We start from the raw sequence: 16,882 nt of genomic DNA on the forward strand, positions 1-16,882 counted from the left end.
TTGACCCGAAAATTAACAATTTTGGGCCAACCCCAGGTCATTCATGTCGGGTCAAGTTGACCAGGACCCAAATCGGGTCTGGTTCGGGTCCGAAAACCTGACCCGTTTTTAAAAACAGGTCGGATTCGGTTTGACCCGAATAATGCTGGGTCAATTCCAAATTCAATCCGAACCCAACCCGTTGACCCGAATTGACACCCCTATCTAATGCTGGTCCAACGATCAGGCGATAGTATACGAATAGCGATTAGAAGGTGGCCTAACGAGGGTTGTTGTGCAGTCATACACTAATAGCAATCGCAAGGTGGTCCGGCGATAGTGGTGGCATGATGACAATGATGTTGCTGATGTTGAGCAATAGCATACTTCAAGCAATTAAGCTCTTTTGAATCTCACATTTACCTCAAGCAAACCAAATTTAATAAAACCCTAAACAATCTAATAAAATACTTTAAATATTCCAAATATTTTGAATAATAGCTTAATAATTTTCACAAAAATTTCTATGCCAATTCCATCATTATATTACTTAAATTTTACTAATCAAAATCTAATCATACTTATTATTCAATTAAATATATAATTGTTTAAACTTTCTATTAAAATCATTACACAATATTCACAGAGACAAAGCAGCAAAGTAGAAACTATCAAAGAACAAGGCAATGTTCAGAATTATGTATAAAATGATTGACTGATCCTCAAATGAAGAATAATAACTGTTAGGATGAAGCCGCAGAGAGTATTTTGGCAGCCTTATTCATGAAGCTTAAGGATTAATAGTAAACTGTTAGCATTTTTAAAATCAGATATGTAATTGGAGGGGAAAAAATTAGCTCTGCTGCTCTTCATATGATCATTGAATCAATCATAGAACATTGAAACCTTCAGCTCGAAGGCATTGTTTGTGTGCTTCGATCCACTTTGTGCAGGCTGATTCGCCGTGCTCGATGATGCATTCATCTCTCAGCTTCCTAGTTTCAGGGCAAGCGCAGCAGATGTTCTTCTTTGGCTTTGGATTTGAATCTGGTTCTGTTGTAAGTGCAGTCTGGCTGATTGCTGGGGTTCCAGGCATCTTGGAATTTACAGTATAGACTGAAAAATAATCAAATGCCTGCAAAGAAAGGCAAGAATTATGAAAGAACGGTGTTAATTACAGTGCCGCAAGAAAGTCTCCGACTTGGCTTGATTTGAAGGAATTGAGGAGAAATTAATTATTAACAATTTGTTCGATTGAGTGGAAATTGAGTGCCTTCTAAAGCAGCTTTTTACAACAACAACAACATTATCAAACATTTGTCCCACTACATAGGGTTGGGTACATAAATCCTTTTTCTCTATTGTGTCCTGTTAGAAGTCAAATTCTCGTTTAAATCTAAAAAAAGAATAATCATTTCTAATATTTTCTAACTAAGTCTTTTTTAGGTTTACCTCTACCTTTCTTAACATAAGTCAAATCTAATACCTCTACTTTTCTAACCGGGTCATCGGAAGGCCGACGTTTTAAAGTACAAAAATTTTTACTTAAAAAAATTTTTATACTTAAAAGCTCTTTTAGAAAGTAGCAAGAAAGCCGTCCCAAAAGAAGCCTTAGTTTGAAGGGATAACAAATAAATTGAAGACTGAACAGAGCCTAATGTTATTCAAACTATGAATTAACTTCACAGCTTTCCACTGATTTTAAGAAGTGAATCATAAAGAGAAATATAAATATGTTAATTGCCTTGGTAAATCAATCTCATTCAAACAAAATAATTATGAAGTAACTAATATTTCTTTCACCTTGATTTCTCCAAATCTGCTTAAACGATGAAGGTTTGGAGTTGAATTTAGGCTTCGTTTGGGACGGCTTTTTTACTGCTTCTTAAAGCAGCTTTCAAGTACAAAATATTTAACTTTTGTACTAAAAAACTATTTTAAGAAGTAATAAGAAAGCCGTCCCAAACGAAGCCTTAGAGACAAAGCAAATTAGTAAACAAAAGCTAGGGCTATATGTTGAATATTGTTTTCTATGACAACAATAACAAAATGTAACATAAGATTTTCCAAAAGCAAATAAGATAAAAATCATTACCAAACAAGCATAGATAGTTATAAGCACATGATGCATCAATGAATTATTTGCGGGCAGTAAAAATTTTTGCTTCTCTTTTTTTCTTTTTAACAATTTTTTTTTTATCCCTGGAAGTTGCCCTAGTAGATTTGATGGTAATGAACATATGATGCATCAAGAAACTAGTCGCAGGCAAGCATCAAAGAGTCAATTTCAACTTGAATGCCATAGCATAAGATGCCTTCCAAGCATTAGAAGAAATTAGCAAATCCCCCCCCTCCCTTGGTAATCAAAGTTCTCACAACCCTTTATAGTTGACGCAGATGCTTCATGGCTCGGCCTTGGAGTAATTCTTAGCCAAAAATGGTAAGCCCATTGCTTTTTACAGCAAGAAATTAATGCTTCGTTTAGGATGACTTTTTGACTGCTTTTTAAAGCAACTTTATAATACAATAATTAAAATTTTTTAACTAGAGAACTGCTTTAAAAAGCAATAAAGAAGCTGTCCCAATTAAAATCTAACTCTTCACATGCAACAAGCTTCCACCCATATCCATGAAATGTATGCTATCACCAAAGCGATCCCAAAAGTAGCATCAATATTGGATGGGATCTACGTTCAAAATTCGAACGGATCAAAAGAGCATTAGTGAATTAATGACCCAAGTTGTTCAAACACTAGAACAACATCACTTCTTGATTAGATTGTTGGGATATGACCATTGAATAGAATACAACTGGGTAAGTCCCATACAATGGCAAATGTTCTTTCCCGTTTTAATGAAGGACTCTATGATCAAAACTCAAGTGCCTCCTTATTAACTATCATTCCCATACCCATCAAATTCTCAACTTTTACAGCAACCGGTAGAAGATTCTCAGTTCTCACCAAGCCAACACTGATTCGACTAAAAAAAAAACTAGAAGTCTCTTGTGGTTCAACCAAAGTTCTAATTTTATGATGGCTTGCTTTGCAAATTCGGTAGCACAGTGCTAGCTCCCTCCTCTCTCCTTCAACAAGACCTGCACTAGAATCATGCAAGTGCAAACAAAGGCCATGGCAGCATAGACAAAACTCTGCACTGTCTCCTAAATTTTTTTATTTTGGCCCCACATGAAGAAAGATGTGCACGAGTTTACAAGTTATCATTGGAAAGATGGTTCTCCTCAAGCTTCGACCTTATCATCAAACTTAGCAACAACCGAAAATCATACAAGCTTACAGATTGATATTTTGGACCTTTTAAAATCCTTGAGCGAATTGACCAAGTTGCATGCATATTGGATTTACCACCACAATCTCATATACATTCGGTTTTCCATGTAGCCCTTTCTCAAGCCGTTCAAGCAAAACAGATCCCTTCATTCAATTCCATTGTGGAAAGATAATTGGTTCAACAATCCTGTCTTGCAGCCTGAAAGCATTTTGGACTCCTACAAGCTATTCCATGGTGGTACTCCACTTTGACAACACCTACAATGGCAAACTCTACCAACAGCAGAAGCTACATGGATTGATGAAACCGAAATCCAAAGGGACTATCCAAATCTTCACCTTGGGGACAAGAATGTTCTCCTGAAGGTAACCAATGGCCACCTCGTTGCCCTGACCAAAACCAGATTGATGGGCTCCCATCCCACTTGGCTAAAAGAATTGTGAACAAGACATAGAAGTGGGTTCAAATAAGCCCAATAAAATATAGGCATCCTTATAGGTTTCTTACAATTTCAGTAGTTTTTCATGTAACAGGCAGCTTCTATGTTGTGATGTAACTCCAACAGTAATAAACACACCAATGGACTCCAACAGTAATAAACACAGCAATTGGACAAATTAAGAAAAAAAGTTCTCCAAGAATCCTCGTACATGCATTAAACATTTTCCTAGATACAGCAGAAACAGTCACCCAAAATAAGGTATTATAATAATTTTTTTAAAATTGAATATAATATATGAAAATAAAAAAAAGAGTAGATTTTTATTGTGTCATACATTAATTGAAACTATGTTAGAAAATTAAAACTATTAGCTCTTCTCCTTCCTAATTAAAAAAAGAAAAAAAGAAAAATAAGAGGCTCAAAACTTATCATAAGCTTTAACTAAAACTCAAATCTTTTATTTTTAAATAATTATAAAGAGGAAAATAATTTTCAGTTGATTTTCTAAATTAATAATGAAGAAAATATATTAGTAACACAGAATACATAAGACAAACTATTATCTCTTTGAGACAACTTCGTTCCTACTTTGCTACAGCAAACACAACCAAAGGTTTGTTTAGCGCACTGCTTTCTCACTGCTTCACCTCAGACTCCAAAACAAATTCTTGTTTTTCAGAACCACAAGAGGTCTTCCACGACCTAAGTTGTCCAAGCAAGCAACCAAATTGAATGAGGATGAGCAAGCGGCACCATCAATCATAAAATGTGCAACTAGGATACTTCTTTGATGTGGTAATATTTTGAGGCTTGTAAATATAATAACTAATAAACGATCTTTAGATGAAAAGAGCTTCTCCTATTTTGTTATTAAAACCTTATAGTAAAAGTTTTTGTTCATGTAACTATTTCTTGTAAAATTTGATTTTATCAAAAAAATTGCATTCTTCCTCATCTTCCTATGGGTCTCAACAATATCTTGGCTTGCATGGAAGCTTCTCTAATTTCGTAAACTCATAAAGGTATTCAATTTTTTGTGAAAAATTTTAAACCGGCTGTAATATGCAATAGCTCATCCTTATTGTGAACTTATTTTTTAAAAAATAGGAAAATAAAATTAGTGTTAAATGGCTGATGTTATTCCTATAAGCCATTATAATATTAATTATATAAATAGTATGAGCAATGGACCAATAAAAAATAAGCCATTATAATAGTATATTTAATTTTTTTAAATCTAGTAATTACATAAATTAATAGAATATGAAATAAATTCAGATAATAATAAATTTATTTCAACTGCTAAAAAAATAAGCAACGCATTATAATTTACTAAGTAGCATAAACTCAATTGAAGAAGAAATTGCCAAATGATACCATAGATTATCCACTTTAAGTTGGGAAAATTAAATATTTTGATTAAAAAAAACAAACATAAGAAAATCATTAGAAAAATACAAAAGAATAAGGAAAATAAAATTAGTGTTAAATGGCTGCTAAATTATCTAAGTAATATATTTTTTAAAATAAAAGATGATAAATGGTTTAACTTAAAAACTATTATGTAATATAATTTTGAAGTTAAAATGCAGATGGCTTGTTCGATATTTCTCAAGCACGTCTTAGGCAAGTGCGCGTGTTTGATTACATTATTATGAAACATCAGCTCATCATAGCTCTCCACCAATAGATTTGGGAGTAATGTGATATCGATGATTTGAAAGTAGTTTGTTTCAAACTTTTGGAACCTTTTTGTGATCAGGATTAATCATACTCCTAGAGAATATCACAAAATCTTGCCTTAGCTTAGTAAATCCACCAAGGATTTTGGCCATTCTTTAGTAATGTTGTTCAGAGTCATACTTGCTAACCACATTTCATTATGAAGGACATATTTGATCCACCAAAGATCAAATTGTCACATGAAATTGTTGGCTTGAACACCTTAATCTATTATTGAAGAAGTTAATGATTTTGATCATCATTTGAGATTGGTGGTCATAGTTATATTTGATAACCACAATCCATTACGAATGAGGTCGAGCTAAATCCACTATACATCTTGACAATCATCCAAGCTTGTTGGCCAGTCTTACTAGATAATCATAATTCGTTATGAGGGATGTCAAATTGAATTTACTAAGAAACAATTTATCTCTTTTAAAATACATCACAAATGCATATAACATTACCCAAGGTTTCAGAGAACATGTTTGCCATGATTGATCTTGACTTTTCAAAGTAATGATCAAGGCCGCTCCTACAAGTTATGAGAGGATTATGAAAATTGCATCAAAATAAGGTGATTGGGGGAACAGATGTAATTTTACAGATTTAAGAAAGGGCGTTACAAACTGACCCTTGAGCAAAACAAACTAGAAAAAGGAAATTCTATTGAATATTGAGGGGAAAATCTAAGAAATAAAAGTGCATATCCTATTAAAAGTACTAGTAGATATTCTTAGCATTCCATGTTCATTGAAGCACTTGTTCCCTCAAAGTCTTTTAGTGTAAAAGTGCCTAATTTTAAGAAGGCTATGATGATGTAAGGATCTTCCTAAAGAGAGAAAAGTTTTTTGCATTGCAGACCTTTATTGGAAACATCAAGGCTTTAAAGGACCAGATCTTCCATAGAAATTGATAATGGATTTACCTTTCAAATATTGTTGAACGACTCTTTGATGTAGGATGCTATCAGAGGTAGGGTTACGTCATGTGTCTCCCATGAGAATTTCCGGTAATAATGAAGCTTAACATCATCAACTGAAACGTTAACATTCTAGACACCAGAATTAGGAATTAAAATATTGATTAAATCAATAGCATCTATGTCAAAACACTAGTTAAATTGTGTCTCATTGGTAAGAGTATATGATGTGGTACGAGAAGTTCAGAGAACATAGGGCAACCGTTACTCCCCAACCCTTTTGAAATGCATCTAAGGAAACTTAAGATCATTCAATTGGTGATTTCTATCATCTTATCCACATATATGAGCAAGCTACGATTAGGTGAAGCAACTTGCTATGTAGATCCAAAGAAAATTCAATGAAAACCTTCCATGTTAATTACATTTCATTATCGGTGATGATAGTAGAAAAAGGTCAAATGGGTAGATAAATTTTAATCATGTATTAGACTGTTTGTGATGGTAGATGGAGAGTTAATCTATTAGCGTTACAAAAAAATATTGAAGATAAACATATAAATATCTCATAACATGTAGAATGCATATGAATTTTTACATAAAAAACCCAAAGCATAAAAATCCATTAGGTTTATCCCAGTTAAAATAATTTCATCATAAAGGTTGGAGATCATCCCTTCCCCAAAGTTGAAGGCAAGATTAGAAGGTTTGAACTATAAGTGATGCCTCCAGAAATGGTGTTGTAGACTATTAAAAGTGGAGTTCGCAAGCAAACAATGGATGGCAATGAATGTCAGCATCAATTAACAATTGTGGTAGGTACCGATGTTCTAGAATGGGTGATAAATGGTGTTGGGGCCAGTCGACAGGAAATAATATGCATTGGCATTTATGACAACTATTAGATGATAGATAATGACAACGGTTAGTGTTAGTCGATGGTGGGCGACGACAATTATCAGAGAAGGAGCAATAATAAATGTTAATGTTAGTCATAGGTGAGATATGAAAGATGGATGATAATGATTGTTAGTATTAGACAACAATGGTTGAGTAAGGTGCTAGCAGTTGGTAAACGCGGTTGCCCTCTTAATCGAAAGGAAGATTGGGTGAACAAAAAAAGCGAAGTATAAATTTGGATAGTGAAATTTTTAAAGATGGACGGTTAGAGTTTCAAACGATGATAGGAGACATTGAATAATCAAAATTTGAAAATTCTCAAAGCCAATTTATAGATTATAGTACAACTAGGGGACACGTTGGTTATTAATGAATGATGTGGTATATTACTAATTTTTGTATAATGAATAAAATCTTGATATTTGTTATAAATTTTAAGAAATATATTGTCTATCCATAGTTGTTTGACTTTTGAGTTTTGATGTTCCCCGTCATCTGGCACATACAAACGATTGATGTTCGACATTCATCGGCCACTAATGCTTGACATCGATCTTTCTAGTTGCTTAATCCCTCTTCATATCAAGAGAACGACCATGCATGCCGGCCACAACCACAATCTCTCAAATTTTAATGTTTTTTTTTACCATTGCCTGACACCATCTTTATATTCAAGTTGTTATGGATATGTATGCAAGAGCTGTTACTTGTGCCAAACACAAGGTGGTTTAACTAAGTATTTTTCCTATTTCAATTGGATTACATAAGGGATCAACCTTAAGTCATTTATCTTTTTTGCTTTAGTCATGGATGTTCTTACTAGACATTTGCAAGAGGATGTACCCTGGTGTATCCGTGTATGCTTGTTGCTGATGATATTCTTCTTGTTAATAAGACTAGAGAGGGTGTTGAAGGTAAACTAGAATTATAGAGGTCAAACTTAGAGTCTAAAGTTTTTCGTTTGACTAGATCTAAAATTGAATACATGGAGTGTAATTTTAGTAGTAATAGATCTAGTGGGGGATTTGTGATTTCAAGCGATCAAGTCATTAATAAGCATACTCGTTTAAATATCTTGGGTCTATTGTTCAGAGTGATAGTAAAATAGATAGGGATATTATTAGTAGAATTCAAGTTGGATGGTTAAAATGGAGGAATGCTTCGGATTTGTTGTGTGATAGAAAAGTATCACTCAAACTTAACAAAAATTTTTATAACATGGAGGTGAGACCTGCAATGCTTTATGGCGCAGAATGCTGGCCATTAAAAGAGAAGTATAATATTAAGTTAAGTGTTGATGAGATGAGAACGCTCAAGTGGATGAGTGGATTTACTCTTAGAGATAGTATACGAAATGAGTATATCTGTGAAAAGGTTGGAGTAGCTCCAGTGATGGATAAGATTAGAGAATCACCTTAGATAGTTTGGTCATTTAAAATGACGGCCTTCCGATGACCCAGTTAAGAAAGTAGATGTATTAGATTTAACCTATGTTAAGAAAGGTAGAGGTAAACCTAAAAAATATTTGATTAGAAAATATTAGAAATGATATTTCTTTATTAGATTTAAATGAAAATTTGACTTTTAACAGGACATAATGGAGAAAAAAGATTCATATAGCCAACCCAACATGGTGGGATAAAAGTTTGATATTGTTGTTGTTGTTGTCGGACACCATCCAACAATTGACATCCAACATCCATAAGCCATCTAGACACGACTCATCTTTTCGATAGCTTGATCTCTCCTCCTATCGAGAAAAAGACTAAGCTAACAACCTTCTATCTTGTGACTCCCGACATTCACCATCAACTATTGCCTGAATTTATCACTCAATGATGAGTCAAAAAGTCCTAATACCATAATAGTATACATCTTCTTTGATTCATACATATTATATAGTGTATTAATATCTTATATAATTAAGGGGAAGGACACCTTTTATAATTTTTAACGCATGCTAGTGGAATTAGTTCAATTATATCAGGCTCCATAATTTTTACATGTTATCAAAATTATAAGAAAAAAGTTCACCTCGCGCCAACAGATTGACGATCTGAAAGAAAAGAAGAGGAGACAATCAACTGTAGTTCAGGAATTTCATCTAACAGAGCTCAAGGCTCTATAATCCTATGGTTGAGGCCTTGGCTTCCGTGAAGTATACTAATTACTGCTAACTTCAAATAATAAAAAATGACAACTTTAAATACTACAGAAACTTAAATCCCGTTCCTTCTCCGTTTTGCCTTAAATCCCGAATTTAGTAAATCCGGTAGTTCGGCGGATTTACGGGATTTAGCCGAAGAAGCGCGAGAAAGGGGAAAAAGATAGTTACTTTCGCTGCGAGCACCCGTCGTGACTTCCAATCCGTCACGAACAACGTCGTCGCGGAAGGCGAAGAAACTTCTTTAGCAACTCTTTCAAAACTATACGTCACGCGAAGCCAAAGAAAATGGCAACTAGGAAAAGCAAACAGACATGCATAAGGCAAATAAGGCTCTAGGAAGAGCATAGACAGACCAAAGAGAAAAGAAGTCATACAAATAGACAGGCAATGGCAGAGAAGAATACCGTCACTCTGTCCCACCTTCGTTTTTGCTCCCAAAGGCCAAAACCCTTCCTTTCCCTGCAAAGAGCGAGAGCCTTTCGACGGCAAGATGAAGAGGAAAAGAAAGCCTACGCGGACGCGGATGCGGACGCGACCGGGGCTGTAAATCTCGTGGATGTATAGGTCTTCAATGATCAATTTAGAGATTAAATAATTTTTTTTGTTGCAATAACATAATATTTTGTTAATTGATAATTTAAAATGAATTATTATATTAATATACAATAAATATAAATTTATTAATGTAATTAGAATTGATAAGAATAAAATAAAATTAATAATATTTAAATTAGATATAAATAAAGTAATGGGTCAACTCGAACCCAACCCGTTTTTGTAAACGGGTCGGACATTTCAACCTGGACCCAACCCAGCCGGGTTGCCGGGTTGCCGGGTTGACCCGACCCGACCCGCGAAAGATGATTTATTTGAAGAAAATATGGAGCTGAACCTGAAAAAGAAGTTTTACTGAGCTGCGGTGTCTAAGCATTCATTTAAGAAGAATTCTTCAGAACCCACTCAACCAAAGTGGATACACCAAACCCTGTGGCAGTGCTCTTCTTGTCATTCCAAACTGGACCTGCTACATCTATATGCATCCACTGGACCTTCTCATTTACAAACTGCCAAAATACATACAAGCAATTTAGTAGCATTTTCATAGCGGTAATTATTCAGATTTCATTTGGGGCAACTTTCTCACTGTCATTTCTAAAGTAACTTTCTTAATAAAAAAAATCTTTGTTCAAAAAAAATCTGTATTGCAAAGCTACTTTAAAAAACAATAAAAAAGCTGTTCAAAACGAAGCCTAAGGCTTTGTTTGGGAAGGCTTTCTTACCGCTTCTTAAAGTAGCTTTCTAGCTAGTAAGCTGCCTAGAAAGCTACTTTAAGAAGCGGTAAGAAAGTCATCCCAAACGAAACCTAAATTGTGGAGCTTAATTACCGACACGTCTTCTTTCTTATGTAGAATTTGAGATATCATAAGTTTTTATTATAAAAAGAGATGTTATTAGGATATCATGGTAGAGAGATTAACACTTACCTTCATCACCTAGTAAAAACTATAGCAGCATAGACAGGATAAGCGAATATGTACAAAAATTCTTGGTGGTTTTGTGCATTTTATTTTCTTCGGTTTATTGTGCACTGGTAATTGAATTAGGTCCCCTCTACGTTTTGCTTCGAATTTCATGCTCTTATTGTGAAAAATAATTCTAAACCATTGTATGAGATTTAGAATGCAAGAGGAAATACAAATTAGAAAACAAATGGGGCACAAATTGACAAACTAGGAAGTTCATTGTTATGCTGCGGGCCCAGGAGGGGCCGGCTGCGCCGGTCCAACATGGACCGGTTCAGTGCTATAGGCGCCGGCCCAAGCATGGGGAGGAACCAAGGGGGGCGGAAGCTCTAGTGGGGCCCTCTACTTAATTAAATTATGTTTAGGAGGGAAATTTTGAATTAGCGGCTGTTTAGGAATTTTGTGCTTTAATTAGTCCTTTGGCGGCTAGGGTTGAGGGCATCTTGAGATTTGGTGAATTCTGAGATCTAGAATTTGTTTTGTGTGGGTTCTAGGCTTTGCTAGAGATTTGGAGAGTTGTTTCTTCCTCTCAAATTGAAGAAACTTGTATCTTGCTTTGTTTTTCTTGTTCTTGGATTGATTCAAAGTATTTCCCTTGCGTTTCCTCTCCAATCTACTAAATTTTCTGCATGGTCTTTGCTGATTTCTCTCTGAAATCAGCCCTTTTTCTCGCTGTTTTTGTCAATCCTTGCTAGGTTTGCTTGCGAACTCAGTATTACCCTTAGGGTTACTTGCAAACTCAAGTACTTCCTATCATTCATAAACTCGACAACAAGCTTGATTAGGATTTCCATGGAAGGACTATACATGGCCCCATGGCAGTTGGCATTGTTAACCCAAACAAAGTTCCAGCATAAGTTTGCAGCAAAAATAAGGTTTGCCACATGCTAATAAATCATGGAAATTATAGCAATTTAAAGAGTAGTGTAAAGAAGGAACAAGATCGCATTGAATTGATAGATGAAATTTTAGAAGATAAACTTAAAGATACTTTAATCGATACCTGCTTGAGGAAAAGTGCAGCCAAAATTGCACCCCCTTGGCGGCCTCCAGAATTAACCATATCGGCAGCACTCGACTTCATCGACTCCCAATAACTGTCCTCCAAAGGCAACCTCCAGAATTTCTCACCGGTTAACAGAGCAGCAGCAGTGATTTCTTTGGCTAGTTCATCGCTGGGAGTGAAGATTCCTGTAAAAGCAAAGGTTGCCCTTGTAACAGCAAGGGGGGAAAGAAATTCCACGTTTGCCCAGTATTAGCAATGGAAAACTTTACTAAAGATCAGATTAGCTAAACTCTAGTTTCTGTTTTGAGAATGAGCAAATTTGCATTATTTGTTCTTTGTGAATTATGTTGTGAAACTTTTTCAATCCATTAAGTACCATAATGTTAGACAATAAGTAAATGAACTGAAGTTGATGATAGGGTATTGTAACAAGCAGATAATATTGGTGACAATTGTTGTTTACCTGCAATGCTGGATCCAAGGGCAACAATGCAAGCCCCAGTTAGGGTTGCCAAATCAACAATCTGCATTAAACAGTAGCAAAATGGTGGTGTCAACAATTACAAAGTTAAGGAACTGTACATGGAACTTCATAATAAAGATAATGCGGGTACATCACAAGCATTAAAACTTGAAGATCTCTAGCACTAAAGGTAAAATGGAATGTGATAAGATGAACAAAAATTGGTTGGAGTTACAAATAATAATAATAAAATCAGACAGATGACCATTGTAGCAATCACCCAATAGTTAAATAAACTACTCCAGCAATTTAAAATTTGACAACAATTGAATTCAAGAAATATTTAATCGTTCAAGGTAACCAAAGTTTCTTTTGTGTTTCTATAATCACCTCTCTCATGAGTCAGAATAGAAGTCTGAAACCAGGCAAAGGTGAGGTCATACCTTCTCAACACCCTGATCACAAGCATATACCAAAGCGTCCGCAAGGGTTAGCCTTCCTTCAGCATCAGTATTGGTAACCTGCAAAGTAGAGGAGATTGGTGCCAAGATTTGGTTAATTAAAAGTGCTCGCCATATATTATTCACTTACATCAGAAAAGGAAAAGCTTAGGAAAATAATAATATTCCTAGGCGTGATGAACATATAATGTGCCTAGTCATTGTTAAGAGGATCGAAAACCGGAGGCAAGTTAAGCCCAATATATTAATAGACAGACACCCATCAGCCCAAATATTTAAGTTAACAGGTAAGGGCCCTTGTGCTCTTGTTTCACTTTGGATAAGCATTAAAACTTCAAGAGAGCTTAGAAGTTCTAAGAATCTCAAAGCTCCACTCGAAGACCATCATCGTACAACTATCCACCATCATTGTTGGACCATCAGCCCATCACTACCAAGAAGCACCTAACCACCATCGTTGCACCACTGTCGCACGACCATGGTCCTCCAACCACCATTGCCAGACAATGGTCCTCCGACCTCTGTTGCCCGACCACGGTCCTCCAACCAATGTCTCCCAATTATTGTCCTTCAACCATTGTTCCCCAATTACACTTCTCCAATTACTGTCTTCCTACTATGGTCCTTTGAACACCGTCACCCAACTATGGTCCTCCAAACACCTTCACCTGAATATGGTCTTCTAACTATCATCGTCCAACTGTGGTCCTCCTAACACTATTGCCCAACTATAGTCTGCCGACCACAATCGCATGACTACTGATCTCTAACTACCATCACTTGAGTATAGTCCTCCGACCACTATCCCCCAAGTACAATCTTCCAACCACTATATCTTTGACACAATTGTCTAGCGACAGTCATTTAACCACCATCACCCGACTATGGTCCTTTGACCATCATCGCCCGATTACGATCCTTTGACCACCATTGCTCAACTACGATTCTTCGATCACTGTTGACCGACTATGGTCCTCTGTTATATGGTCTTCTGACAGTTGTTTCCACCAACCCCAACTAACTTCAACACCTATCATTGCTAATAATGTCAATGCACGCCATAATTTATAAGATTGATACAAGCTATCAACACCAATTCCTACTTCCAACGTTAGCTTTGGGATTTATGGTGGACTTCATGATATCTACCTCTCTAAGCTCCTCTTCTCATAAAAGTATGATCAAACAAACAAGAAAACAATCTTTTAAAGACAGCTCTCATGTAACAGAGTTATTCTAACTTTAACCATGTAATATGTCCTATGCAGTGTATGTTTACTACATTGAATTAATACATTACCCCGAAGAAGGGCATCATTTATAAACGATGACAAACACTAGTGAAATCATTTTAATTAGGTCGAGCCCCATGATTTTTTCCTTCCCCGAGTTTTCCACAAAAAAAAAAAATTAGCATCTCTTACAATTTTTGCACTCTTCTCTTATATATGTATGTATATGTTAAGACAACAAACTCTCTATCTTTCAACCACCATGAAAGTTCTGCCATGCAACAATAATGTGAAAATGATATCGTGACAACATAATAATAGAACTTTTTTTTTTCCTGCAGTTTTTCTATACATTAACATAATACTAGAACATAAAAATGCATCATTTTATGATGTAGAGCTCTTCATATTCTGCATCAATCTCTAGGCTCAAAACAACACTTCTCTTGAAGAGTGAGATGATGCTCTAAAGTCAAACAAGGTAGCTCTAGAAGGCTACAATTTTGATTATTTATGGATTCATGGGAAAGAACAAGAGACGTTTTTGAATGAGTAGATCAATGAAATTAATTTTGACCAATTGACTAATTTTTTTGTTTGTCCGTTTCAAAGTATGTGTGAAACCCTTATGTTTGAAAAAAAAAAAAAATTGTGCTGTTGGTACGGGACGAACCGTCTGTATGAACTGAAAAAATATTGAAAATCTGTATGGTTAGTACGTACGAACTGCCAGTACGAACAGAGAAAATATGCATGCTCGTCTGTACGAACCTGGAAGGGTCGGGACGAACCGTCGGGACGAACCCGGACAGAGAGTTTCGTCCAGGGACGAAGAAATTGGAATTTATTTTCATCTGGACAATTTGAGTCCAGAGAAGATCGTCCCGGGACGATCGGGACATCGTCCGAGACGATCCTGCTTAATAAATATCTGAATAGTGTCGTTTTTTAAGAGAGAAAGCCCAGGAGAGAGAAAAACGAAGGGAAAAGAAGAAAAGTGGATTTTTGGGCGACTTCCGTCCGTTTTCGTTTATCGTCGTAGTTGGGAAAGTTGATCGACTCGAGGTAAGGCACATTCCTCCTTTCTCAATTTTCAGAAACGAGAATTTTGATGACTTCTGTGTCTGATCTGAGATTAGGTATTTTGTACTTTTGATTTTCATACAGTCATGACTTATATGTTTTGTTCTGTTCTGTTCTTTCTGTCTGTAAGCCATGTACTGTATCTGTATATGATTATTTTGATGAAGGAAAAGATAGACGAACTGTTCTGTATTTGGATGTTTATAATAGCTCTATGTTTTTCTGTCTATTTAATATTTGGAAGAAAGTCTGAAGCAAATTCCAAAGCCAGATCCTGGATTTTCAACGGTTATGTCGCGGCCCGATGCGAGCGGGATCCGTCCCGGTCGGGTTGGGTCGTGACAAACTTTAGTGGTATCAGAGCAATGGTTTTGGAATTTGGATTGTAAGACAGAGCTATAGGAATTGATCTGTAAGTCTGTCGGGGTAGTTCTGCTTTGTCTGGATTTTTATTGTGTTGTTTTGTGCCTAATTTTCTATGTGATTATGGATCTGCCAAACCCAGATATGATAGATGGGCAGAGTGCTAGTCAGGCAGCTCCGGTGAGTAGTACTGCCCCAGTGGTTGATTCTGATACACTTTCCCAGTTTGCTACATTGGTTGCTCAGATGATGAGCGAGACTCAGAGTAGAGCCTCTACTGTTCGATCTGAGGAGGTGGATAGACATCTGCAGATGTTCCTGAGATTGAAACCTCTAAGGTTTGAGGGCACTGTTGAGCCCAGAGCAGCTGAGGAGTGGCTGAGAAGGTTAGAGAAGACTTTTGACGGTATGCAGTGTCCGTCGGACAGGAAGGTACCGTTGGCAGTTTTTCTGTTGGATGGCGAGGCTGAGCGTTGGTGGATGGGCCAGAAGGAGGAAAAGTTTCAAGGAAAGCTAAACTCTCTGATTTCTTGGGAAGAATTTTCTGAGGTATTTCGATCGTGATGTGAGAGCTCGTTCCTTTGATTTGTTTCTCTGTAGATGTGATTTTCCTCCCAGGATCGTCCGGGATGATATTGAGATCGTCCGGGACGATCAGTGCCTTGAAAAAGCTGATTTTTTTTAGTGCAGTTCGTCTGTACGAACTGGATTTAGTACTGGACGAACTGAAGAAATTTGTGAAGAAATCTGTCATTTTCGTCTGTACGAACCTGGAAGGGTCGGGACAATCCGTCTGTACGAAATTTGTCCAGAGAGCAAGTCGTCCGGACGCTATTTAATTTCGTCTGTACGAAATTTTGCCAGAGGGAAAATCGTCCCGGGACGAAAATTGGATTGTCCGGGACGATCAGTGTTGATAAATATCCAATTGAGATATTTTGGATTCATTTGAAGAGAGAGAAGGAGAAGGCAAGAGAGAAAGAGAAAGAAAAGCAAAGGAAAAGCTTGATTTTGGAGCCCGCGGAGCGCTTTTCTTCCGACGACGCAGTTGAAAGATTTGTTTGTCTCGCAGTAAGGACTCCGAATCCTATTTCTGTTTTCGAAGATTTTGTGTTTTGGTATTTTTCTGCTCAGATTTGTGTTTTCGTTACCGATAAACGCGCCGCATTTTGTATTGACGAAACTTTCACCGCATAACTTTTGGTATGTTGTAGATGTGATTATTCTGCACGTTTTAAGTATTTTCTGAAAGATTTCGTCCGGTCCGTTTTGATTCTGCGGAGTTTTATTTTGACTGCAAATTATTATGATGTCTGAATTGGTTT

The 16,882-nt window shown here is 36.3% G+C and overlaps 2 protein-coding genes across 2 annotated transcripts in view; both read right to left on the reverse strand.

Moving 5' to 3' along the window:
* Positions 1-641: 641 nt before the first annotated feature.
* On the reverse strand, positions 642-10,220 carry LOC110094450. Its single transcript, XM_020819689.2, has 4 exons — positions 10,196-10,220; positions 9,831-9,992; positions 5,905-5,972; positions 642-1,114 (listed from the first exon to the last, which is right to left on the reverse strand). The coding sequence occupies exons 1-4, from the start codon at positions 10,218-10,220 to the stop codon at positions 869-871; spliced, it is 501 nt and encodes a 166-aa protein (XP_020675348.1). The 3' UTR covers positions 642-868.
* An 89-nt stretch (positions 10,221-10,309) lies between these two features.
* LOC110094437 (leucine aminopeptidase 2, chloroplastic) overlaps positions 10,310-16,882 on the reverse strand; it is a 38,314-nt gene continuing 31,741 nt past the window's right edge. The window contains exons 7-10 of the mRNA XM_020819672.2: positions 12,862-12,939; positions 12,419-12,479; positions 11,953-12,140; positions 10,310-10,490 (exon numbers count right to left, since the gene is read on the reverse strand). Coding sequence (XP_020675331.2) covers positions 10,362-10,490; positions 11,953-12,140; positions 12,419-12,479; positions 12,862-12,939 — 456 coding nt within the window. The 3' untranslated portion in view covers positions 10,310-10,361. The remainder of the gene's footprint in view (positions 10,491-11,952; positions 12,141-12,418; positions 12,480-12,861; positions 12,940-16,882) is intronic.

Source organism: Dendrobium catenatum, unplaced genomic scaffold, assembly GCF_001605985.2.
Source record: "Dendrobium catenatum unplaced genomic scaffold, ASM160598v2 fragScaff_scaffold_629, whole genome shotgun sequence".
Classification (NCBI taxonomy): Eukaryota; Viridiplantae; Streptophyta; class Magnoliopsida; order Asparagales; family Orchidaceae; genus Dendrobium; species Dendrobium catenatum.

Bases quoted from the DNA above. Each gene is read 5' to 3' on its own strand.
- LOC110094450 (XM_020819689.2), bottom strand. From the start codon at position 10,220: ATGTCCGACCCGTTTACAAAAACGG. The intron at 9,993-10,195 runs GTTGGGTTCGAG...TGATCATTGAAG, and splicing joins CGACCCGTTTACAAAAACGG to ACCTATACATCCACGAGATT. The intron at 1,115-5,904 runs GTAATGTTATAT...CTTTCTTTGCAG, and splicing joins CATGTTCTCTGAAACCTTGG to GCATTTGATTATTTTTCAGT.